The sequence below is a fragment of the Macaca nemestrina genome, chromosome 1, assembly GCF_043159975.1.
Source record: "Macaca nemestrina isolate mMacNem1 chromosome 1, mMacNem.hap1, whole genome shotgun sequence".
NCBI lineage: Eukaryota > Metazoa > Chordata > Mammalia > Primates > Cercopithecidae > Macaca > Macaca nemestrina.
Genome location: NC_092125.1, coordinates 163,452,338 through 163,479,576, shown reverse-complemented (window position 1 = coordinate 163,479,576; position 27,239 = coordinate 163,452,338). Strand labels below are relative to the sequence as shown.

General features: G+C 34.9%; 1 protein-coding gene across 3 annotated transcripts in view; it reads right to left on the bottom strand.

Annotated features, from left to right (window-relative positions):
* LOC105498381 (leucine rich repeat containing 40) overlaps positions 1-27,239 on the bottom strand; it is a 64,047-nt gene that overhangs the window by 30,673 nt on the left and 6,135 nt on the right. For all 3 annotated transcript variants that reach the window (XM_071091287.1, XM_071091286.1, XM_071091294.1), the window contains exons 2-7: positions 14,719-14,900; positions 12,569-12,642; positions 10,086-10,215; positions 6,296-6,419; positions 4,062-4,204; positions 1,027-1,199 (exon numbers count right to left, since the gene is read on the bottom strand). In XM_071091287.1, the coding sequence (XP_070947388.1) occupies positions 1,027-1,199; positions 4,062-4,204; positions 6,296-6,419; positions 10,086-10,215; positions 12,569-12,642; positions 14,719-14,900 (826 nt within the window). The remainder of the gene's footprint in view (positions 1-1,026; positions 1,200-4,061; positions 4,205-6,295; positions 6,420-10,085; positions 10,216-12,568; positions 12,643-14,718; positions 14,901-27,239) is intronic.

Sequence of the window (27,239 nt, the reverse complement as noted above, 5' to 3'; positions counted from 1 at the left end):
AAGAAGTCAGACAAAAAAACTACATTCTATGTAATTCCATTTATGTGACATTCTAAAAAGGACAAAACTATAGTAACATAGCACATCAGTGGTTGCCAGGGGTTGGGGTATGGAAAAGGAATTGACTGCAAAAGGTATGAGGAAACTTTTTAGGGAGATAGAAATGTTCTACATGGCTGTGATTATGGTTACACAAATACATACCTTTGCCAAAAATCATCAAGTTGTATGCTTGATTGGTAAATTTTATTGTATGTAAGTTACATATTAACAAATGAGTATGATATAAAAAGATAAATGCTAAACAAGTCAAGTTGCCATGAGAGTAGAGATATAGACACTGGTGAGGCTTTAAGGGGGAGAAGGGAGTAGCAGAAACCAGATTTGGACTTAAAATGAAAAACGAAATACTATTAGGCAAAAAAAAAAAAAAAAAAAAAAAGGCATTCTAGAGTAAAGGAATAAAACAAAGAAAGGGTTTTTATACATGGTTCCCAGTTCATTGCTGGTTGGAAGACCAGAAGCATCAAATTCTAGGAACTGTTTTAAAGAAAACAAAGAACAAAAATTCTAGGGTCCCATCATCAGAGATTCTGATTCATTAGTGTCCCAGAAACTGTATTTTTTTTTTCTCAATGTTTCTCAAATGATTCTAATACATACCCATATTTGGGAAACAGTGCTATGGCAATGCTTTTAAAGTAAATATATTCCAGCGTTCTTAGAATTTAGTTCTAGGGGTAACTAGAACTAAATTATACTCTAGTAAGAGTAATAATACTAACACTAATGATAATCTAGTTAGAGTAAGTGATAAATATGTCTGCTTCTATTATCATATCTAGCTTGCTGTTAAAGACAAAACCTAATTAATCTTTCTTTATCTGTTCATAATTACTGCTCAATCAATATTTAGTGAATTCAATTTAGAAAAAAGGAACCTCATGGTTTTTAAACAAATGTTTCAAATTATGAATTATAACCAAATACAAACATAATTTCTATTCATTTCATATTTAAACTTACCTACTAATATCATTGTTGCTTAGGTCAAGCCTTTCCAAGGACTGTAGTAGTGCAATTTCATCTGGAACAGATTTTAACTTGTTATCCCTCAGGTCTAGCACAAGAATTGAATTCAGATGTTTAAGATGTTCTGCCTCTAACATTTCAATCTGGTTTTCACCTACGTGCAATTCCTACAAAATCAAAGATGAGTTATGTGTATCTCTGTATTCAATTTTATAGTAGATAATGAAAATAAAATTGTAGGTACTCTTAATTTCAAGTGATTGAAAAACACATAGAAAAAATGCAACTTTATAAATATCAAGATGTTTACATTTTCAATTACATTTAGGCTATCTTTCAGCTAAAGAAGAATGTCAAATGAGAAATTTTTTTTGGCAATTTAAAAATAATCAAAGGTTGAATCTGGCAGAAGCATCAAGTTTATAAAACCAAAGTAGGCTGGGCGCAGTAGCTCATGCCTGTAATCCCAGCACTTTGGGAGGCTGAGGCAGGCGGATCACAAGTTCAGGAGTTTGAGACCAGCCTGGCCGACATGGTGAAACCCCGTCTTTACTAAAAATACAAAAAATTAGCCAAGTGTGGTGGCACATGCCTGTAGTTTCAGCTACTCAGGAGGCTAAGGCAGGAGAATCGCTTGAACCCAGGTGGCAGAGGTTGCAGTGAGCAGAGATCATACCATTGCACTCTAGCCTGGATGACAGAGCAAGAACCCATCTCAAAAAAAAAAAAACCAAAGTAGAGAAATAATTTAGTAGTTACATTTAAATAATAAAAATATAAATCCAAAAACTACTTGCAAAACAAAGTTATATCAGCTTTTTAAAAAGTTATTTATATTATACAGCTGGTCCTTGAACAAGGGTTTAAACTGTGAGGATCCACTTTTATATAAATTTTTTCAGAAAATATATTGAAATTTTATTTTGGAGATTTGTGACAATTTGAAAAAACTTGCAAACCAACTGTGTAGCCTAAAAACACTTTTAAAAATAAAAAAAAAAGTTACTATGTCATCAATGTATTTAATATATGTAGATACTAGTTTATCATTGATTACCATAAAATATATACAAATCTATTATAAAAAGTTAAAATGTATCAAAACTTACATACAACTTACAGACAAATGTAAACAAATACGAAGATGCAGTCATAACCACATAAAACTAGGCCAGGCACGGTGGGCTCACGCCTGTAATCCCAGCACTCCGGGAGGCCGAGGCAGGCTGATAACCTGAGGTCAGGAGTTTGAGACCAGCCTGGCCAACATGGTGAAACCCTGTCTCTACTAAAAATACAGAAATTAGCCAGGTGTGGTGGTGGGCACCTGTAATCCCAGCTACTTGGGAGGCTGAGGCAGGAGAATCACTTGAACCTGTCAGGCGGAGGTTGCTGTGAGCTGAGATTGCACCACTGTACTCCAGCCTGGAGAGCAAGACTCTACCTCAAAAAAAAATAATAATAATAATAACAATAATAAATCAGAGACTCTGCCTCAAAAAAAGAAAAACCATAACTACATAAAATTAACTGTAGTACATACTGTACTATTATAATAATTTTGTTGCCACTTCTTGTTGGTACGGTGGTGAACCTATGTTGTGAGCGTCCACTTAAAACCTGTATGAAGCTAATCATTTCCAGGTGAGCAGCTCACCTCTCCAGTAAATTGCGTGTCACAGTAAAAAATGATCTCTTGCAGTTCTCTTGTGTTTCTCATAGTGTTTACTGCAAAACCATAAATTTCAAATAACATCATGGGACTAATATGAAGTGCTACTAGTGATGCTGAAAGTTCTCCCAAGAAGGAGTGAAAAGTCATGACATTACAAGAAAAGTCGAATTGCTTGACATATACCATAGATTGAAGTTGCTCACCATTTCAGACACAGGATTCATCTTGTAAGCAGATGATGTAAATTGTGGTATCAATACAGCATGGTACTATAAACACAGTTGATCCTTGAACAACAATAGGTTTGAACTGTACAGGTCCACTTATATATGGATTTCCCTCCACCTCTGCCATCTCTGAGACAGCAAGACTAACCCCTTCTTTTCCTCCTCCTCAGCCTACTCAACATGAGGACAATGAAAATGAAGACCTTTATGATGACTGACTTCCATTTAATTAATAGTAAACACATTTTCTCTTCCTTATAATTTTCTTAATAAGATTCTTTTCTCTAGCTTACTTTATTGTAAGAACATAGTACATAATACATATGGCATACAAATTATATGTTAATCAATTGTTTATGTTATTGGTAAGGCTTCTGGTCAACAGGAGACTACCACTAGTTTTTGGGGAGTCAAAAGCTACACACAGATTTTCAAGTCCATGGGGGTCAATGCCCATAACCTTTGCATTGTTCAAGGATCAACTGTAATCAGTTGGTTACTTAACATTTTCATTAGTGATTATTTTATATACTGATTTGCCATTAACAGAAACTATAATTATCAGATGATGAAAAATTATTCTTAATTAAAGGAAAACTTTTTCAGTTCATTTTATATGTCATCGTTCTGTTTAAAATAAACTCTTTTAACACTAGAGCTTAAAGGTATATATAAAAAAAGGCAAACCATGGCAAATTTAGAAGACAGTATTAATTCTACATACTTAAAGCCAAAAGAATGTAATTCATTTCAAACATACTTGATTATGATTAGGTAAAGGTAAGAGGTGGCACTTTATAGAATTAGGTGCATAATCCTGGTTGGTATTCCAGGTCTCCTACTTACAATTTTAGCCTCTTTATCTACTACTTCTCCAGTTATGAACTACTGGTCAGATGAAATGGACAAATCTCTATTTTTAAAATTCTTTTTAAAAATGTATTACTAAAAATACTACTAATGTAAGTAATCATATTCAAATTCTGAAAAGTATTAACATGGGAAAAACACAATACTTATAACTAATACATAGTCCCAATGTAAAACAACATTAGCTCCTTTAAAAAATGCATTTTAATAATTAACTTTTAGAAAAAATAGTTATTTAATAATCAACTAAATAGTACCTTCAAGAGACTACAAGAAGGAAATTCTGGTAGAAAACGTAATTTATTCCTCCACAAATACAGCAATTCTAGTGATTCCATGCCAGCCAATTCAGGAGGTATAGTTTCCAAGAGATTTGAATTACAATCCAAATGCTTCAACCCTGTAATATATATTCAGTGAAAAACAAAAATACTAGAGAAAAAAAATTAGTTTCTGATCGTATACAACTTTAAAGAATGTGTAAGAAATTGCTATGAGGACTTATGAACCTGTGCCATATAATCAAGAATATTCAAACACCATTGAATTAAATAAATGTAAATTTTTCTACATTTAATTATAATTAAAGAGAAATAGTAATATTAAAATTATTATTTAGGCCAGTTGTGCTGTAATGCCAGCACTTTGGGAGGGCCAAGGTGGGCGGATCACTTGAGTTCTGGAGTTCAAGACCAGCCTGGGCAACATAGAGTGAAACTTCGTCCCTACTAAAAATAAAAAGAAAAATTAGCTGGGCATGGTGGTGCATGCCTGTAGTCCCAGCTACTTGGGAGGTTGAGGCAGGAAGAATGCTTGAGCCTGGGAGATAGAGGTTTGCATTGAGCTATGATCACGTCATTGCACACCAGCCTGGGCAATTTAACAATAATCCAGGTCATTTTCATAATACATTTAAAAATAAAGTTCTGGTACTCTGTTAAAGTACAACTAAATGTACTCTGTGTAACAGCTTAAAAGTATCATTGTCATGGCTGAGAAACAGAAAGCATCTGGTTATAACATTAGATATTAGAAAAATTACTATAAACTCAAATGTATTTTTCAGTTGATTTATCTGTATGTTCCTACCTCTCAAGATATTTCCACTCAATTTATGAAAAGTCCATGCTGCTTATATCTTCATTCTAGATATATTTTACATTTAACTGCTCTTTATAATATCCTTATTGAAAAAAATGACAAATACAGGAAAATCTTAACTATTGGTATCCCAAGTAAAGACTCCCCTAAAATGTCAATTTGATTTAGGGCAGATTTAACTCATTTTAAAACTCCAATTTTAAACAACAAATAACTATTAATCTAAAGCAAAACAACACAATTTTAGAAATTTACCTCAAACTTATCTGCAACTGAATGCAGGCAATCATTTCTATGACTTGCTCCACAAAAGGGAGGTTTTTAAAATTGAAGAAGGCTTACAAATATCAGAAAAAAAAAAAAAAACAGACTAACCATCAACCAAGAAATAACAACAAAATAACAGTTTTTTAAATTAATCTATTTTATTTCACTTTTTTAGAGACAGAGAAGAGGTCTCACCATGTTGCCCAGGCTTGAGTGTAGTGGATATTCAAAGGGGGCAATCCCACTATTGATCAGATGGGAGTTTTGACCTGCTGTTTCTGAACTGGGTTGGTTCACCCCTCCTTAGGCAACCTGGTGGTCCCCCACTACGGGAGGTCACCATAATGATGCTGAACTTAAGTGTGGACACCCAATCGGCATAACCGCACTATGGCCCAGAACTCCCTGGGCTCAAGCGATCCTCCTGCCTCAGCCACCTGGGTAACTGGGACTACAGGCACATGCCATGGTGCCTGGTAACAACAGTTTCTTTAAACAAACAAACAAACAAATCAATAATGATTTTAGACTCTTAAGAATTTTATAATGAAGTATACTAATTTAAAAGGTACTAAAATGTACCTTGACTTTTTTAATCCCTTAATATTAGTTCTACAATACTTCAAGTACTGTGGTTTGATGGCAAACTTTAATAGAATGAATAAATTTTGACCTTTTTTTTTTTTAAAAAAAGATTGACAACCTGGGACCTCAGACAAAACAAGACTTATTTCTCGACATTATTACTTATGGACCATGAGGAGGCTACAGCTTTAATACAACTACATATCATAGGTAGATTCACCAGTAAGAGGGGACTAACCTCTCTATGAATGTAGAATGAATGAATGAAAGACAGTATAGCTTAGGTATATAATCCTACTACAACTAATAATCATATTTTCTTCTTTTTCATATGCCTAAGTATCTTTATGACAGTATTTCTTTAGGCAGTTGATACATAATAACGGTCTGGAGAAAATCTGACCCGTTGCTATTGTTCACATTTACCACTATAAAAATCTACTACTTTAGTTTTCTGTAACTATATTAAAAATTACTTTCTAAATGTCAGTTGCATCAACTTCAAATTTATGTATTATATAAAACAGAAAATACTTACTTTTCATTCTATTTATTTCTGCTGGTAAACTCTTCAGTTGATTACTAGAAAGATTGAGTCTCACCAGACTGGACAGAGAAGAAAAACTAGCAGGAACAGTTGTAAGACGATTGTTTGAAAGATCCTTTAAAAACAGAAAGACAAATAAATGAATAAACAAGTAAAAAGATAAATAAATAATGCCCTAAAAAGGATTTCAAATTTTTGAAGGAATTACAACATAAAAGAGACTACTTAAGATGTGATAAGTTTTGTAACCCTCATTCACTGAAAATTTCACAGATCATCATTCATTTCAAGATTCTTTTTCAATATCTGCAGGCCCACTATATGTTCATCAATGGTACTACATAGGATATAAATGAATTCTAACTTCAAAACTATTTTACATAACAGATTCTGTTAAAACTAGGTCATGTCATATTATGCATCATATTTTCAATGCAAAAATTCATGTATTCATCCAATATTTATGGAGTGCCCAAGAAGAATTAGACATATTATTAATAAACTGTCATGTGAAATGAAAAACATCTTTGCAAGAAGGAAAAATTCCTGAGAAAAGGAAAAATAAGGCTGAAAAAATGGTCATTCAAATTTTTGAGGGAAAAAAAATATTTTCTGTTGGTTCTTCTGCTGACCTCAGCAAGTCAGCTCTGACTGGTACTAGAAGTCTACCCTCTACTCTTCATTCACTCAAGATTGCTTAAATAATCGCTATACCTCAATGTTTCTTTAAATGATTATGTTTGTTTTTTCTATAAATAGTTATAAGAGAACTTTTTTTGAAACTCCCTTTAAAAGCCGTTGTTACGAATCAGGTAATTTTTATCACACTCAAATTAGGTGTAAAGTGCTCCACTACATAACACAAAGTGTTAAGTAGTATCAATGGCAACAATGAATAAGAAAAAATGGTTTTCCTTTAAAGAATGGAAAACCATTCTCTGAAGATTTTCATGTAATATAACATTAAATAATCTAACACTAAACAATTCATTTAATCTAACAGTAACATTTTGTAACTCTGAAGAAACCAAGAAGATAGAAAAAGGTAAAAATACTGGATCAAACCTTTTTTTAAAAACATACTGCTATAATTATTTTATAATAACAATATATTACCATCATCTACAACAGACAACATATTCTACAATTCTAATACTAAAAACTCTAAGAATCAAAAGATTGCTAATAAATAAATATTTTATAACATGAAAAGTTAGTAACACTAAATGCAATGTGGTATCCTGCATTGGACTCTGAAACAAAAACAAGGACATTAGTGGAAAAACTGGGAAAATCTAAATAAAGTCTGCAGTTTAATTAGTATTGTACCAATGTGAACATTTGAGTGTTTCTGTGGTTATATCAAATATTAACATTACAGAAAGTTGGAGGTAGGGTATATGAGAACTCTTTTACTATATTTGCTTTTCTATAAACCTAAAATTATTCCAAAATAAAAAGCCTAAGATAATTATTAACAAAAAACTTAATTCAGAAATGTTCAAAGCATTTTTAAAAACCCAAATAATTCTAATAAACTCCCTTGTAAATTCTAAATAAAATTACTAATAAAGTTAAATAATTACTGCAGTTAGTAATTGCTTGATATAAAACATAAATACACTGTATATAAATTAATCCATATTTATGCCAAGTCATTCCTTTAGCAAATATTTAATTAGTTGCATTGTGCTAAGCAGTTTTTATATAAGTTATTACTTATATTACTAGTATATATTAGTAATATTACTAGTTTAAATTATAGGTGTTTAATCTGTTTTAATATATCGTTGCTCACATTTATGGTTTGACACTGAGTCCGTAGAACACAATTCTGAAATGAAACATCCTTTCATTATGCAAATGAGCCTCTGGGAACATGTAAGGTGGATAGTAGAAATTTTATTTATTTTAAATTTTCCTTTCAGTTCTCAACTCCAAATGGACTCTTTTAAAACAACTGCTACCTTTTACCACCAATTTTAATAAGAAAATCTGATGGCTTCTTCCTTTGCCATTCATTTTATCTACCTACGCCGTTTACTTTCCAAACCTTATTTCTGATCTGATCATATGGAAAGACAAGAAGACATTGAAGGAATGGTTGAGAAGAGTATATGTTTTGACTTTTAAACACTAGAGAAAATGATGGGAAATATCAAGGAGGATGCACACACAACAAAAATAGAAAAGGAGTAATTTCTTCCTTTAATGAAAAGCAAGCTAAAATGACAGGAGTTTTCCAAAACATGTAAAAGGGAAAAGAATAACAATGCAATATGAATTAACTATGTGGAGTAGATATTATATATTAGTATATTTGATTTAATACAGCTAAAGTCTTTCAGATGGTATAGCCTACAGTGGAATCTTATTCCTTTGGTGGTAAAATGGAAAAAAAAGAGATGGATACACTTTGGAGTCAAATTGACTTATACGCAAATTCTAATTTTGTTACTTATCAGTTGCGTTACTTTTGACAAATTTCCTTTTCTCTGTCTCTTTCTTTCTTCCTTTCTCTCTCTTTTTCTTTCCTCTCTCTCTTTTTTTGAGATAGGGCCTCCTGTCACCCATGCTGGAGTGCAGTGGCTCAATCATGGCTCACTAAAGCCTCAATCTCCCTGCCTCAGGCAATTTCCCTGCCTCAGGCAACTTTCCTGCCTCAGCCTCCTGAGTAGCTGAGACTTATAGGCATGTGCCACCACACCTGGATAATTTTTGTATTTTTTGTAGAGACAGGGTTTTGCCATGTTTTCCAGGCTGGTCTCGAACTCCTGGGCTCAAAAAATCCACTTTGGCTTCCCAAAGTGATGGAATTACAGGCACGAACTACCACGCCCAGCTCCAAATTTCCTTTTTATCAGCTTTACTTTCTTATTGTATTAGGGGATAAAACTGCTTACCTTGCCATATGTAATGCTCAAAGATAAATGTCTATTGCTTTTATTATTCTTAATACGACTAGGCCAGCAGTGGTGGCTCAAGCCTGATTAATGCTGAAACTTTGGGAGGCTGAGGTGGGTGGATCATTCGAGGTCAGGAGTTTGAGATCAGCCTGGCCAACATGGTAAACCCCATCTCTACTAAAAATACAAAAATTAGCCAGGCAGTAGTGGTACATGCCTGTAATCTCAGCTACTCGGGAGGCTGAGGCAGGAGAATCACTTGAACCTGGGAGGTGGAGGTTGCAGTGAGCGAGATCCCGCCACTGCACTCCAGTCTGGGTGATAAAGTGAGACCCTGTCCCCCAAAAATAAAATAATAACAATATATGACTAAAATAATATTTGTATTGCTTTATAGTTATCTCTGTTTAAGATAAGTGAAACAATAGAATTAAAATTTTGCCAGGAAGTGTGGCCATTTTGAAAAGTAGAGAAGACGGACCTTCAGTGAATTACCTGGGCATCTGGAATGCAGAAGGGCCACAGGTAATATAAAGAAGGAAATGGAAATGGGCATAGAAAAGAGAATTGGTATATGCCAAAGACAACTTTCCTCTATTCTGCTACGCTGTAAAGCCTCTGGATAACAAAGTAATCTTCATTGCACCCTTCCCAAAGTCTTCCTAAATTAAAACTTAAAGTTGATTTCATAATACAGGAAAACCAAATTTACAATGACAAATTTAGCTATCTAATTGAAATGCACATTTCTGATAATCTAATCACAAAATCAGTTTTCCATATTCCCACAGTTTCAATCATATATCTAATTTCTCAGCCTGATGAAAAATCCCACCAGCCCAGAATTATATAAAAATTGGAAAATCACAACTTACTAAATCTTCTAAATTGGAAAGTTGTTCAAATCCCTCTGATATGCAGGTTAGTTCATTATGCTGGAGATACAGGCACTTCAGATTTCTTAGGTTTGTAATTTCTTCAGGGAATATTTTCAGTTTGTTATGGCTATTGGTTGATAAAATAAATGAAGAATAATTTAGTGGCAATACAATAAATATTTATCAAAGACATTTCCTGCTAACCAATGACACTGGACTCACAAAAATCAAATATAGTTACTAATTTTAAGTACTTATCAAAATTCATATCCAAAAATATGTACTCATTACAATAATAGTAATCTAAAGTAACCATATTGGGGTTTCAAAGAAAAATAACATAAGAAATAAAGGCTTTTAACCAAACATAAATAATTTGTGATGTTTTGATTGCATGCCTATAATCAACTCTTGATGTGACATGCAATATGATAGGACATACTAGACTCTTAATTTGTTACACTGTGATATGCTTTGATTGTGTTCCCACACAAATTTCATCTTGAATTGTACTCCCATAATTCCCACGTGTTGTGAGAGGGAGCCGGTGGGAGATAATATGAATCATGGGGGCGGTTTCCCCCATACTGTTCTCGTGGTAGTGAATAAGTCTCACAAGATCTGATGGTTTTATCAGGGGTTTCCAATTTTGCATCTTCCTCATTTTTCTCCTGCCGCTGCCATGTAAGAAGTGCCTTTTGCCTCCCACCGTGATTCTGAGGCACTCCCAGCCATGTGGAACTGTAAGTCCAATTAAATCTCTTTTTCTTCCCATTCTCAGGTGTCTTTGTCAGCAGCATGAAAACAGACTAATACATACTATAACTGACTTTGAGAATTTTGACAAAACTATATGCACACATATACCACAATGGAGTTACATCTTATATGGAGATTCGGCTTTAAGGCAAAAATAGCTATTTCTGTTTGAGGACCTAGGATGTCAAGTTGAACGTAATACGCAATTCCACTCTTCTTCATACTTGGTCTTTTCAGTTAAGCCCTTCTGTAAAGATATTCAGCGTAATGGTTTAGAAGTCCCAAATCATGGAGGATGATACACTCTGCAATAATTAAGAGATGACTGAACTAGTTCCCAGGTTTATCACAACTTAAATATTCACTTATGAATTCCATGCTATTTTCATGCCATATACAGATACTTTACAAATAACAGGTGGAAAATGGGAAATATAAGGTGCTTACAATAACCCTAAATTACAGTAAAATAAAACTTGTTGGGACAAAAAAAGTCGAAAGATGTCTCCTAAAACAAGAACCAATAATATTGTTAAGTCAGTTACTGTTATTGGTTACTTAGCTGAAATCTTTGCATACTTCATAGGGATCTAACTGGGAAGAGATGTAATTTTAGCTATATATTTCCTCCATCTCCTTTTCTTAGCTAATTATTCCATCCTAAGAGTCAGACTTTTTTTTAAACTTCTCCACTGAGAACATACCTGCACACTCTTAAGTATACAATCTAAAACTTAAGCCATGTCACTCAACACTTACTGCTTCTTCTCTTCCTCTCAACAATCCCCACTCTTGTCTTTACACGCCACGTCTATGCCTTTGACTTGTAAGTGGAAGATACTCTGATAGAGTTCTAAATAATTAGTACCTTTTTATGTATATATATTTTCACTGGCCAATGGTAATTCTGTGTTTTCCATCAAATGAGGAGTGTTACTGGGAGGGACTATTTTCCCTCAAACCAGTTAGCTTATCTCCAGAAAACAAACTTGACTATATTATGTTACATAGCTCTGTAACCGTACCTATTTTATAAGCCACAGTTTTTCAAACTATGCTTTCAGTTCTTAATCCATTTATTTCTACTCCAAAATAAGACCTCTTTAAATCTCCTTTCCCACAGCCTGTCTATATAACAAACATAAGGCAAAGTTATTATTTCTTAAAAGTCTGGGTATGTATCAGAAAGCAAACAGAGTTAGCTAGACCCTTTGCCACTGAACATCCCATGTACCAGTATGTCCATGACAGTTACAAAAATATATCTGTAGAACCCCAGGAGTCCTTGGAGAAGTTTAAAAACTACTACTAATAAAAACTACGAGATATTTCATTTATGAAAGAATTGTTTTACATTTCTTCATTATTGTTTAGATATTTTTTAGAATATCAAGGTAACTTAAAAGTTGAGACGTCAACAAAGAGGTTTACTACAATAACAAACCACTAGGAATTGTTTTATTAAAAAAAAAAATTTAGGCATTTAAAAAAAATCAACTAGCCTTGCATTAGTAAAATCAGAAATCATGGGAGTAATGCTAAAACAAAGAAAAAAACATACAAACTAAGAATTAAAGCTTTAAAAAACTTAAAATTCTTATTCTGCTTTAAGTACTTTCTGAGATAATTCAAAGATACTTTTAATGTTGACAAAATTTAAACAATATTAAAATTTAAACCATTATAACGGCAACAACAGAAGTAAATAAGCTAATTTTTACCTGACATTAAGTTTCTGAAGATTTTCTAGCTCTCTTATAGCAGAAGGAAGGGATGTCAGCTGATTATCATGTATCTAAAAGTTTTTAAAAGACAAAGACAATATTTTTAGTCTTATCACTAACAATATATAAGCTTTGCCTGTGTACAAAACAATTAGTCAATAATCTCCTGTTCCTCCAATTCAATGGTAATAAGTTGAACTACTGAACTACTGTTCAACATACTTGTTCTGTATGTAGAATAGTTTGAAGATGACCAAATGGCTGTTCAGAAATCACGAAGCAAGGCCAGGTGCAGTGGCTCATACCTGTAATCCTAGCACTTTGGGAGGCCAAAGAAGGCAAATTGCTTGTACCCAGGAGTTTAAGACTAGCCTGTGCAAATTAGTGAGATCTTGTCTCTATGAAAAAAAAAAAAATTCTAATTAGTCAGGCATGGAGGTACACACATGTAGCCCCATCTACTCAGGAGGCTGAGGTGGGAAGATCGCTTGACCCTAGGAGGCCAAGGCTGCAGTGAGCCCAGATTATGCCACTGCACTCCAGCCTGGGCTACAGAGTGAGACCCTGTCTCAAAAAATGGAAGAGAGGAGAGGAGACAAGGGGAGAGGAGGGGAGAGAAATCATGAAGTGTTAAGTCATCCACTTTAAATATTATACTAAGAAAAATTTCAACTCATAGAGTAGAGTTTCAATTTCAAAGAAGAGATGAGGGGGTTAGAAACTAAAAACAGCTCTCTGATGACATGATTTATGTCAATATATACAAAAATTGTATGAGAAAAGAGAAAGGGGCTTTTCTCATGTTCTCACAGAATCATAGTTTTTAAGGTAGAAAGAACCTTAGAGTAAGCCAATCCATTTATTTTACAAATTAAGAAAATAAAAAGGTCCCTAAAAATTGATCTGTTTAGATTCTACTTTTCTACACATGAACTGAAGGATTTTTTATATTGATAAGTAAAGTATACCAGATTGTGAAGCCTGCAGGTTCTGAAATATACTACTCATGGTTCCCTTTACCACAGGACATGGCAACAAAGGACTAAAAAGAATCCCTGAGGCCGGGCGCGGTGGCTCAAGCCTGTAATCCCAGCACTTTGGGAGGCCGAGACGGGCAGATCACGAGGTCAGGAGATCGAGAGACGATCCCGGCTAACACGGTGAAACCCCGTCTCTACTAAAAAATACAAAAAAATAGCCGGGCGAGTTGGCGGGCACCTGTAGTCCCAGCTACTCGGGAGGCTGAGGCAGGAGAATGGCGTAAACCCGGGAGGCGGAGCTTGCAGTGAGCTGAGATCCGGCCACTGCACTCCAGCCTGGGTGACAGAGCAAGACTCCGTCTCAAAAAATAAAATAAAATAAAATAAAATAACAAAAAGAATCCCTGAATAAAAACACAAAAAATTTAAGTTCAATAATTGAACTCAATGAGGTTGAAGGCAAGTAGTATATATACATATAGACCTGCTTTAATATCTAGAATAATGATGATAAAAATAGTAACAATATGCCAGGTGCAGTAGCTCATGCCTGTAATCCCAGCACTTGGGAGGCTGAGGCAGGAGGAGAGTTTGAGGACAGGAGTTCAAGACCAGTCTGGGAAACATAGTGAGACCCTCGTCTCTACACACACAAAAAAATAGCCGGGTGTGGTGGCATGCACCTATAGTCCCAGCTACTTGGGAGACTGAGGCAGGAGAATTGCTGGAGCCCATAAGTTCAAGGCTGCAGTGAGCCATGATCATGCCATTATTTTGCCTGTGCAAAATAGTAATAATAAGAAAAAAAGATGAGCAGAAATAACCACTTGTTGAATATTGATTCTGTTTGTATTCATTAACTTATTTAATTCTACAAACAAAATTTTTAAATAGGTAGTAGTATCAGTCTTGGTTTATAGATGTGGAGACTAAGGCACAGAGAGGTAACTCTTCCCAGGTCACACAGCCATTGAGTAACAGAAGTCAGAATTAGAAACTTAGTGCTCCAATCCTGCACTTTTAACCATTATGCTATGCCTAGCATAATAATTTACTATCTGTCCTTGCATTACCAACTCAACATGAAAGGTTTTCTGCTATCAAAGCCTAAATTTAGCTTTAGAGTCTCTTCAATTAATAATCCATATTTATAGTCAGTCAACTTACATCAAGAACAGTCAGTGCAGGCAGGAGTCGTAGGTCATCTGTAAGTGACTGAAGTTTATTGTTTGATATTATGAGTTTGGTCAAATCTGTCTGCTCCCACCATCTTTCAGTAGCACCAAATGAAAGATTCTGATTAGCTTCCTCAGGGATATCCACATTTATTCTCCAGACACACTGCGGCACTAGTTCCATCAGCACCACACCAGAAAAAACAAAACAAAACAAAAACAAACAAAAAAAACCAGATGAAAACAAGAACTAGATACTAAGTGACATACTTTTATAATAGCCATTCCATTTATCTATTGAAAAACATTTTTCTGAAACAAAAAATAAGTCAAATAGCAATAATTGTAACTAGAGTGAAAGTTGATTTTATTTTAAAAGGCTATATACCAATAATACGTCTTCTACATATTAGCTCTCACTCTAACCTTCATTCAACTATATTTACTAGGTTTACATACACTGAAAAGCACATACACTGCACAGCACATTGTGGTAAATATGTAAGACAAAGAATGCATTTTACCATCAGGCTAACAGATTAACAAAGAAGGCATGGAAATCAACATGTATATGTAATAACTTTTATAACAAAAGTATATACTAAGGCTCAGAAAGAACTAGTAATAATAGCTAACACTTACAAATATTTCTAACATAATAATTCATCTAAACCTTGGAACAATTCTGCAAAGTAGGTATTATTATTCCCATCGGATGGATGAGAAAAATAGAGCACAAAGAGAATGTATAATTTGGCCAGGGTTACAAAGCTAGACAAGTACCACAGATGTGATTCAATGCCTAGCAGTGCTATATTGTCTTGCTTTCTATTAACATTTGGGAGAAATATCTGACTTTGGTAGCTACTCTCTATTTTATCTGACATATAATTTTATTTCTTACGGCACCATACAACACTGTGTTATGCTACTGCAGCAAGTGACAACACCTGTATAGAAAACAAGACCGTACAAATTAAGCAGGGATAACTTGAAGCTACAGAAGGTAGAATGCTGTAGTGTTGTAGCAAAACTATTTTAAATACAGTCCTTCACTCCTTGTTAAAAGTAGGACTACATTTAGGGATGATGTAGAACTTCAAGCTGGTATTAATCAAGGCAAAAATTGGTTATACCTTGCTGCCACAGGCTATAATTTCAAAACCATCAGAGATTACGTGAAAAGGTATAGTCAAAGTTTCAGATTCAGGACACTTAAGTGCAGTTTTGGATGATTAATCAGATAAAATGGTGTTACAGAAGCAAAGCCAAGCCCCTGAAAGGCATGAAACTTATACTCACTCAAAAAATGAGCTGGCCAGGTGTGGCGGCTCAGAGCTATAATCCCTGCACTTTGGGAGGCTAAGGTGGGAGGATCACTTGAGTCCATGAGTTTGAGACCAGCCTAGGCATCAAAGCAAAACCCTATCTCTTAAAAAAAAAAAAAAAGGCCGGGCGCGGTGGCTCAAGCCTGTAATCCCAGCACTTTGGGAGGCCGAGACGGGCGGATCACGAGGTCAGGAGATCGAGACCATCCTGGCTGACACGGTGAAACCCCGTCTCTACTTTAAAAAAAAAAAATACAAAAAACTAGCCGGGCGAGGTGGCGGCGCCTGTAGTCCCAGCTACTCGGGAGGCTGAGGCAGGAGAATGGCGTGAACCCGGGAGGCGGAGCTTGCAGTGAGCTGAGATCCGGCCACTGCACTCCAGCCTGGGCGGCAGAGCGAGACTCCGTCTCAAAAAAAAAAAAAAAAATATATATATATATATATATATATATATCAGCTGGTGTGATGGCACACAACTGTAGTCCTACTACTTGGGAGCCTGAGGCAGGAGGATTGCCTGAGCCCAGGACTTTGAAGTTCACTAAGTAACTGTCATCACACCATGGCACTCCAGCCTGGGAAATAGAGTGAGACCCTGTCTCTTAAAAAAAACTTAAAAAAAGAAAAAGAAAAAAAACTGAGCTATCTACATTCATATTAAAATAAATTATAAGGTCCCTCTCTTACTCCTTATGTCTGATTAGGTATTCTCTGCTTCTCTACTCTTCAACCACTGAATCTCCTTTAAGTATTAGCAAAATAAAACATGAATCCACCTGTGTTTCTGTTTGTGGATGGAAGTTTACTTTTAAAGCAAAGCAAAATAAAATAACTTTACCATTCTTGACTGATTTGAGTGCGAAAGCACCGCACAACTTATCATCATCATTGTTATTTTGGTATGCAGGTATGGATAATTAGTTAAGTATGAAAGAGAAAAGGAGATCACCCAAGCAATTGGCATGTGAATTTACTGACAAAAAAGCAGCCAACAGAAATGTGGTCACACATATATTTTTCTAAAAATAAATGAGACTCTTGAAAAAAAAAAAAAAAAAAACTACTAATGTGCCATATAGTATGAGTAACCAACAGAAAGCTCCAGATTAAAAAAGACAAGATAAAACAATACAAAACACTAAAGAAGTATATAGAAAAAGCTATGTGAGATGCACAATTCTACTCCTAAAGATGAAACATAGAATATTTGTGCATGCATTTTTTTCTAACATCTATACATAGGTATATTAATGCCGTTATACCTAAAAAGCAATGTAATAACAAATGTCTTTTTCTGGATGGAGAAAGGTGGGGATAATAATAAATTTATACATAACATAACAAAAATACCTGTTACCCATCAACTATACTGAGTATTAATGTTTTATTATTATTATTCAGATATTTTTATTAACAAACTTGGTCTTTGAGGGAACTATCAAGGGGCAGATACATGTTGATATTGTACTATTATTGAACATATATCCATCAGCTTTTCCATAAACAATTACTTACTACTCATTCTTTTCCCCACTAATCGTTTTTGAGGTATCCCAATTTCTTCCAGAGCTTGCAGCATCAAGATTCATGTCACTGTTGCAACTGTCCCATAAGAACCACTAAAAAGCATATACAGTCTTAATTGTTAAGAAATTCTGTGGAGCTATCCTACAAGTAGTTTACCAATATCTAAAATAGAAACTACCCATGTAAAAACGAATGTCAATAGCATATAATTATGAAAATAATTACTATGGAGTTGGATATTATAAAAAAATTTCAAACATATACATACATTTAAAGAGCAGCATAATGAAATCAGGTAGTGTAATGCCTCCAGCTTTGCTCTTTTTGCTTAGAATTGCCTGGGCTCTTTGGACTATTTTTTGGTTCCACATGAATTTTAAAATAGTTTTTTTTCTAGTCCTGTGAAGAACGTCATTGGTAGTTTGGTAGGAATAGCACTGAATCTGTAAGTTGCTTTGGGCAGTATGACCATTTTAACGATATTGATTCTTCCTATCCATGAGCATGGGATGTTTTCCCATTTGTTTGTGTCATCTCTGATTTCTTTGAGCAATGTTTTGTAATTCGCATTGTACAGATCTTTCACCTCCCTGGTTAGCTGTATTCTAGGTATTTTATTCTTTTTGCAGCATCTGTGAATGAGATTGCCTTCCTGATTTGGCTCTCTGCTTAGCTGTTGTTGGTGTATAGGAATGCTAGTGATTTTTGTACTTTGATTTTGTATCCTGAAACTTTGCTGAAAAGGGAACCCTTACACACTGTTGCAGGAGTGTAAATCAGTTCAACCATTTTAGAAAGCAGGATGGCGATTCCTCAAAGAGGTAAAAACAGAACTACCATTTGACCCAGCAATCTTATTACTAGGTACATACCCAGAAGAATATAAGTTATTCTGCCAAAAGGACACATGCATGCAAATATTCATTGTAGCACTATTCACAATCGTAAAAACATGGAATCAACCTAAATGCCTATCACTGACAGACTGGATAAAGAAAATGTGGTACATATACATCATGGAATACTATCCAGCCATGAAAAAGAACAAGATCATGCCTTTTTCAGGAACGTGGATGGAGCTGGAGGCTATTATCCTTAGCAAACTAACACAGGAGAAGAAAACCAAATACTCTACGTTCTCACTTATAAGTGGGAGCTAAATGATGAGAATTCATGAACACAAAGAAAGGAACAACAGACACTGGGGTCCTCTTGAGGGTGGAAGGTGGGAAGAGGGAGAGGATCAGAAAAAAATAACTAATGGGTATGAGGCTTAGTACCTGGGTGATAAAGTAATCTGTATAACAAACCCCTGTGACACAAGTTTATCTATGTAACAAACCTGCACACGTACCCTTGAACCTAAAATAAACATTTAAAAAAAAACAGTATAACGGAATAAAACTCCACGTATCCATTGTCCAGTTCTAACAATTATCAGCACATATCTCCTGTTGCTTCATCTATAACTCCATCCCACAATGATCTAAGCTACAATCTTAGGAATCTAGAAAAAAGAATTAATTAAATCCAAAGAAAGCAGAAGCAAGGAAATAAAAAGTGGCAATCAATGAGATAGAAACAAACAGAGAAAAAGCAATAAAAAATACTTATATAAAAAGACGAATAAATTGATAAACTCTTAGCTAGACAGATGAAGGAAAAAAAAAAAGAAGAAACAAATTATCAAAATCAGGAATCAAAGTGAGAATGTCATAGATCCTACAGATGTTAAAAAGATAAGGGTATATTATGAACAACTTTATGCCAACAAATCCAATAACTTGGACGAAATGGATAAAGCCCTAGAATAGAGAGAAAAAAAAAAGCACAACCACAATAGAAAGTAGCCTTGCATCTATTAAAGAAATTGAATTAGCTACTTAAAATTCCCCACAAAGAAAATTCCAGGCAGGCATTTTCACTGGTGAATTCTACCAGACATTTAGAGCAAAAATAATACTAATTCTACACAAGCTCTTTCAAAACATAGAGAAAAGAACAGTTCCCAATTCATCTTATAAGGTCAGTCTTACTCTGATGCCAAAAGCAGATAAATACATTAAAAGAGAAAATAAAACAAAAACTACAGGCCAACGTATCTAATGATTATAGACCCAAATTCCTAAACAAATTTTGCAACTCTATATAAAAAGGGCAATATATCATGATCAAGTGTGAGTTATTTTAGGACTGCAAGGCTGGTTTACCATTTGAAAATTAATCAATACAATCTACCATATTAACAGAAAAATTTTAAATACTATGTGATTGTTAAGATACAAAAAAAGCATCTGACAAAATTCAACAATAAAAACTCAGAAAACTGGGAATCAAAGGGAACTCCTTCAGTCTTATAAAAGGCATCTGTGAAAAATCTAAAACTAACATCATACTTAATGGTGGAAGACACAGTGCTTTCTCTCTAAAAGAGTATACAAGGCAAGGATGCTCATTCTCACTACTTTAATATTTTACTAGAGGTCTTGACCAATGTAGTAAGATGAAAAGAAAAAAAAAGAAATAAATAAAAGAAACAAAAGGCATTCAGATTGGACAAGAAGTAAAACTGTCCTGATTAACAGACAACATGATCATCTATATACAAAGTGCTAAAGAATCTACAAAAAAATTATATGCAATCAATGAGTTTAGAACGGTCACAAAATTCAAGCTCAATATGGAAAAATCAACCACGTTTCTATGTATTAGCAATCAAATAAAAAGTTTTTTATATGTTAAAAGATTTACAATACAAGACAAAACCATGAAAGAGTATTAAATTTACAAAATATGTACAAGATCTGTATGTGAAAATACAAAACATTGCTATGAAAACTTAAAGAAGGTCTAGATAAGTAAAGAAATGTAACATACGACAGCTTGGAAGACTCCATATTATAAAGATGTCGCTTTTCCCCAAAGTGACTTACAGATTCAGCACAATCCTAATAAAAATCCCAGAAAGCTTTTCTGTAGAAATTAACAAGCCAATTCTAAAATGTGTATTGAAATGCAAAAGAACTAAATTAGGTCAAACAATTTTGAAATAAAAGAACAAAACAGGAGGCTTTACAGTATTTGATTCCAAGTCTGACCATAAAGCTACATTTGTCAAGATAGTGTAGTATTAGCATAAGGATTAGCATAAGCATAAGGATAGTGTAGTATTAGCATATAGGTCAATGGAAAAAGAGTTCAGAAAACATTCCACACAATAAAATACTGAAAACTGATTTTCAACAAAGGTACCAATAGAATTTACCAAAAATGAATCATGTTTTCAACAAATGGCACTGGAATAACTATACAATAAACTATAAAAATGAACCTCAACCTTTACCTTGTGACACACTCAAAAATTAACTCCAAATGGACCACAGACTTATATGTAAATGATGAAACTACAAAAATTCTAAAAGAAACAGAGGAAAAAATTTTCACAGCCTTCAGATAGGCAAAAAATGTCTTGGGACAGAAAAAGCTCATCATAAAAGAAAAAGAATTGATAAATTAGATTCCATAAAAATTTATAACTTACATGTTTCTAAAGCTACCATTAAGAAAATAAGCTATACTGAGAGAAAATATTAGACAGATACTCATATAGATATCTGAGAGGGAGTTGTATCTCAAATATATACAAAGTCTTGTTACCCAAGAATAAAATCCTATTTAAAAAAAAAAAGAAAAAAATTGGAACAAACACTTAACAGAAGATACACAAATGGCTAAGAGGTGGTAGAAAAGATGCTAAACATCATTAGTTTTAAAGGACATACAAATTAAAACCACAAAAAAATATGCCAACACAGCCACAAGAATGGTTAATATTTAAAAGATGACAACACAAAGTGCTGGTAATGATGTGGAGCAACTGAATCTCCCATATGTTGCTAGTGGGAAAGAGTTTGATGAATTCTTATGTTAAATAAACACTTTCTGGGATTTTTTGAGACAGGGTCTCACTTTCTCACCCAAGTTGGAGTGCAGTGGCACGATCCTGGCTCACTGCAACCTCCGCCTCCCGGGTTCAAGCAATTCTCTGCCTCAGCCCCCCCGAGCAGCAGCTGGACTTTCAGGCATGTGCCACCACACCCAGCTAATTTTTGTATTTTTAGCAGAGGCGGGGTTTCGCCATGTTGGCCACACTGGTCTCAGGTGATCCACCCACTTTGACCTCCCAAATTGCTGGGATTACAGGTGTGAGCCACCATGCCAGGACCTATACTTACTACTAACTACTACGCAATACAGCAATTCCATTGTCAGGTATGGATTCAACAGAAATGGTATGTCTACACAAAGACTTATACATGAGGCACAGAGATCCACCACCTTATCTCACCACTGCCCAAGACACAGTCATGCCTTCTGTTTATAAGACCTATGAAATGTTTCTAAGAAAAAAAAAAAAAAAGACTACACAAGAAAGCTTATAGCAATTTTATTCATAACAGCCAAAAACTGGAAACCACTCAAATGTCCATCAACAGGTTAATGGATAAATAAATTGAATTGTATACACAAATGGACTATTATGCAGCAATTTTTTTTATTATTATTATACTTTAAGTTCTAGGGTACATGTGCACAACGTGCAGGTTTGTTACATATGTATACTTGTGCCATGTTGGTGTGCTGCACCCATCAACTTGTCAGCACCCATCAACTCGTCATTCACATTTATGCAGCAATTTAAAAAACTGCTGGGCGTGGTGGCTCATGCCCATAATTGCAGCACTTTGGGAGACCATAGCAGGAGGATCATTTGAGCCCAGAAGTTTGAGACCAACCTGGGAAAAAGAGCAAGACTTTGTCTCTATTAAAAACAAAAAAATTAGCCAGGCATGGTGGCATGCACCATGAGTCCCAGATACTTGGGAGACTGAAGCAGAAGGATAACTTGAGACCAGAATTTTGAAGTTGAAGTGAGCTACGACTGTGCCACTTGCACTCTAGCCTGGGCAACAGAAGGAGACCCTGTCTCAAGAAAGAATAAAAAAAGAACAACTGATATAAACAACATGGATGAACCTCAAAAATATGATTCTAAACAAAAGAAGCCTTAAGCGAAAAAGAAAAAATAGCAAATGTAATATTTCATTTACATGCAATTTTAAAAGAAGTAAAATTAATCTACATTGACAAAAAGCAGAACCGTAGTTATGTGGAGCCAACAGCAGGACTGACAGCAAAGGGGCACAAGTAAACTTTTCAAGATGTTGAAAATGTTCTATATCTTGATTGTAGTACTGGTTACATGATGGTATATATTTGTCAAAACTAATTGAACTGTACACTTAAAATGGATGCAACATACTCTTTGTAAATGATACTTCAATAACGTTAACCTCAAAAAAGAATAATTTTAAAATATAGGTGATATAACACATCAAGGCAATTCTATGGGAAAAATATACATATATAATATATATCACAGGGTAGATACAATATCTTTAAACAGCACGGCTCAACAGAACTTTCTACAATGACGTAAATGCCCTACATTGGCACTATTCAATAGGATAGCTACTACTAGCCACATAGCCATTGCAATGTAGTTAAAGTAACTGATGAACTTGATTTTTAATCTTATTTAATTTTGATTATTTAAAATTTAAAAAGCCAACATGAGTACAGGCTTCCACAATGGACAACATGGACCTTAAAAATAGTGCGGGGAAAAAAAGATTTGTTTTTTGTTTTTTTTTTTTTTGAGAGCCTGTCACCCAGGCTGGAGTGCAGTGGTGTGATCATAGCTCACTGCAGCCTCGAACTCATGGCTTCAGGATATCCTCCTGCCTTCATCTTCCAAGTAGCTGGAACTATGAGGACTACAGGCATGTGCCACCACATCCAGCTTATTTTTAAATTTTTTGTAGAGACTGGGTCTCATTATGTTGCCCGGTTTGGTCTCGAACTCCTGGTCTCAAGTGATCCTCCCACCTTCGCCTCCCAAAGTGCTGGGATTATAATCATGAGCCAATCACACCTAGCCCCCCAACCCCCGGCCTTTTTTTTTTTTTTTTTAGCAAACTGTCTTACTCTTTTTTTCCACTGGTAACAGCTAACTATAGAAATGAGGACTCACAAATGGGTTGATCACAGAGAACTACCTAGTTTGGGGAGAATATTTATGATACGGGTGGATAAAGAGACAGAGAAGAAATAAAAAACATGTTTAAAATGGCGTTTGCACAGAAGGATGAAAGAATGTAACTGGGCACAGTGGCTCATGCCTATAATCCCAGCACTTTGGGAAGCCAAGGCAGGTGGATCACCTGAGGTCAGGAGTTCGAGACCAACCTGACCAACATGGTGAAACCCCATCTCTACTAAAAATACAAAAAAAAAAAAAAAGAAAGAAAATTAGCTGGGTGTAGTGGCAGGTGCCTGTAACCCCAGCTACTTGGGAGGCTGAGGCAGGAGAATCTCTTGAACTCGGGAGGTAGGGGTTGCAGTGAACCAAGATCACACCATTGCACTCTAGCCTGGGCAACAGAGTGAGACTCATCTCAAAAAAAAAAAAAAAAAAATGTAGCCAGTAAACTATAGGAGCAACAAACCATGAAATTTAAAAATCTTTTTTGACTTTTTTGGACAACTTCGTAGATATCACAATCACCCACAGTAATGACAGTAATTATTTCCTTAAGGCAGAAAATCATGTCCAATTCCCATTAAGGTCCATATCCTAGCCTATGTCAATTCCTATCTTCCAAAAAACAGTAAACATGTTAAACTATGATACACGGTATGGTATCTCAGACAGACCACTGATCTAAGAGTCAGGGACCTAAGGCTGTGGTTTAAACCCTGCAACTAATTATACTGATCAGCAACCTAATATGGCATTCTCTCATCCCCAGTTGCCTTGTTGATTAAATGAGAGGTCCCCATTGACACTTAAATGCTAGGACCTAACAACAGTAGTATAAAAAGGGTTATGCTAGGTTTAGGATAGTATTCTGAAGATAACAGCTTATCCTACAAATGTTATTAACTGAACTGTCTACCCAATTATGAGCACTTTAAAAGAATAAACCAAGAAATCAAATCACTATATACAAAATCAGGGAAAGCTCATCAATAAATATTCCAGTTTTCTCCACAGTAGTTTATTCATGGCCACCAATGGACTCATACGTTAAAGAACCCTATATAGGCAAAGCACAATACTGCACTATCACTTTCAGATAATCTTTAAATTTTAATGAGAAAAAATACACACAAATACACACCCCAAAGATAAAGAGTTATATGAAAAGCATCAACTTAGTTGCAGCTTGAGTTTGACTAAATATCTTTTGTGATTTAGACCATCTGAGCCATTATTAAGTTAGAAAGCATAATGGGAACTGTTCTATCCTGAAGTCCATCAAGGACACTGTAAGAAAAATGAAACAATGTTTAACATATGAAAAGGAAAGTATTTTTACCAATCTCTGTAAGAGAAAAACATACCCAAATTTATTACTTTGAGAGTACCTTCACCTTTATGATGAAGATAAGCCTTAATAAAACTGTAATTCCATTTTTCCCAGTCTGTTTTTTCCTATGACAGTATCTATGACAGAGGACATTCACTAGTTATCTAACTCCTCCTTTTCCTCTCCTACTCAAGAAAACATATTAAAATGCAGATGAGTGAGTTGACATTAATACAGGAATAATTTAAATTTGCACTAATTTATAAAAAAAGCTGACATTGGTAATAATAACTTGACATATATATCTCAAGAAGTTGAGACGTTAAGTTCAGAACAATTATTTTAATGAATCAACAAACAGGAATACGACTTTCAATTAACTATCTAGTTCCTTGTCTTGTAATCCAAACACAAAGCCTTCCTTAGATTTTAACAGACTAAAGATTAAATGTTCACCTTAAGATTCTGGCACATATATAAACACATGGGTATGTGTGTATGTATACTTGTCTGTATGTGTACATATACATATATACATATATATGGGCTTTCCTCTTGCTTTAATTTCTAACAATTATTTAAGAATTAGCTTGTTTTAACAATCTCCTCACCTGGAAGCACAGTTTTTTCTGGAATTATTTGTTATTAAAATATTCTAGATACTTTGGTTAATTTTCAATAGCTATTTAGAAATATCACAGTCAGTTCCATTAAACCACTACTAGTCAAAATCCAGAATCAAGCTAAATAGTAAAGCAGAACATGGATTATACAGATTTAAGATGGCTATTTAAAACCTTGAAAATATATAGTTCGTGTTAAACTTTTTTTTTGTTAGTCTTTGTTTTTGGAGACAGGATCTCACTCTGTCACCCAGACTGGAATGCAGTGGCCAGATCACAGCTCACTGCAGCCTCGACCTCCCCGACGCAGGTGATCCTCTTGCCTCAGCTTTCCAAGTAGTTGGGACTACAGGGGTGTGCCACCATGCCCGGCTAATTTTTTTATTTTTAGTAGAGACGAGGTTTTGCCTTGTTGCCCAGACTGGTCTTGAACTCCCAGGTTCAAGTGATCCACCTGCTCTGGCCTCCCAAAGTGTTGGTATTAAAGATGTGAGCCACAGTACACCTAACCCTGTGTCACACTTTTTATTCTGTTCCAACAAACTATATGTATTGAATAAGGCAAATTCTCATTACCCTAGAACAGTAGGTTATCTTGATGATTAGGTGCCCTAGACCTAATTACTTAATTACACAAATAAAAGGTAACCAAACTGCTCTCTTCAAGATAAGGCAGGATAGCCTTACACCCATATTTTCCTTTCAAATAATTAGTTTCCAAGCTAATTTAACTGGCTTGTTTAATGAATTATCCTCTTACCAATTTGCCTTTCAGATCAACAGTGCAGTTTCCATTAGAATTTACAGTATTCTTTTGTTTCAAACTCTGGCACCTTTTACTTTTCCTCAGTTTTAGATAATCATCCAATAACGTTCTTGCACTACTGTTCTGCCATGGTCCTGCAGCTGGAAAGCAACAATCAGCACCTCCTTTACAACTCCATCTTCATTTTATCTAGTCCAATGAAAAAGAGCTGCAACACTGAACCAAACTGACAATATATTCTCATGTTGCTGCTCATAAAAAGAGCTGTCACTTACATGTACAATATTTTCCTTTGAAGATGGTCATTAACAATTATTTCTATTTGAGAATATCTTTCTAAGTAAGTTATAGAACAGAATTATTACTTAAAATTGCCAACAAAATTTGATTGCTTAAATATTAATACATATTAATTATAGTAGTCATAAGATGGATTATACAGCTACTAAAAATAAGATTTTTCAAGTGACAATGAAAATGTACAAATAGAAGTCAGAAAAACAGGAGTCAGTACAATTCTAAATTTGTTAAAAATAAAAAATAGGGCCAGGCACAACAGTTCATGCCTGTAATCCCAGCATTTTGTCAGGCTGAGGTGGACAGGTCACTTGAGCTCAGGAGTTCAAGACCAGCCTGGGCAACATAGCAAGATCTCATCTCTACAAAGAATATAAAAATTGGCCCGGCATGGTGACACATCCTTGTAGTCTCAGATACTCGGGAGGCCGAGGTGGAAAATCACTTTTGAGCTCAGGAGGTCAAGGCTGCAGTGAGCCATGATCTCACCACTGCATTCCACCCTGGGCAACAGAGTGAGATCCTGTCTCAATCAATAA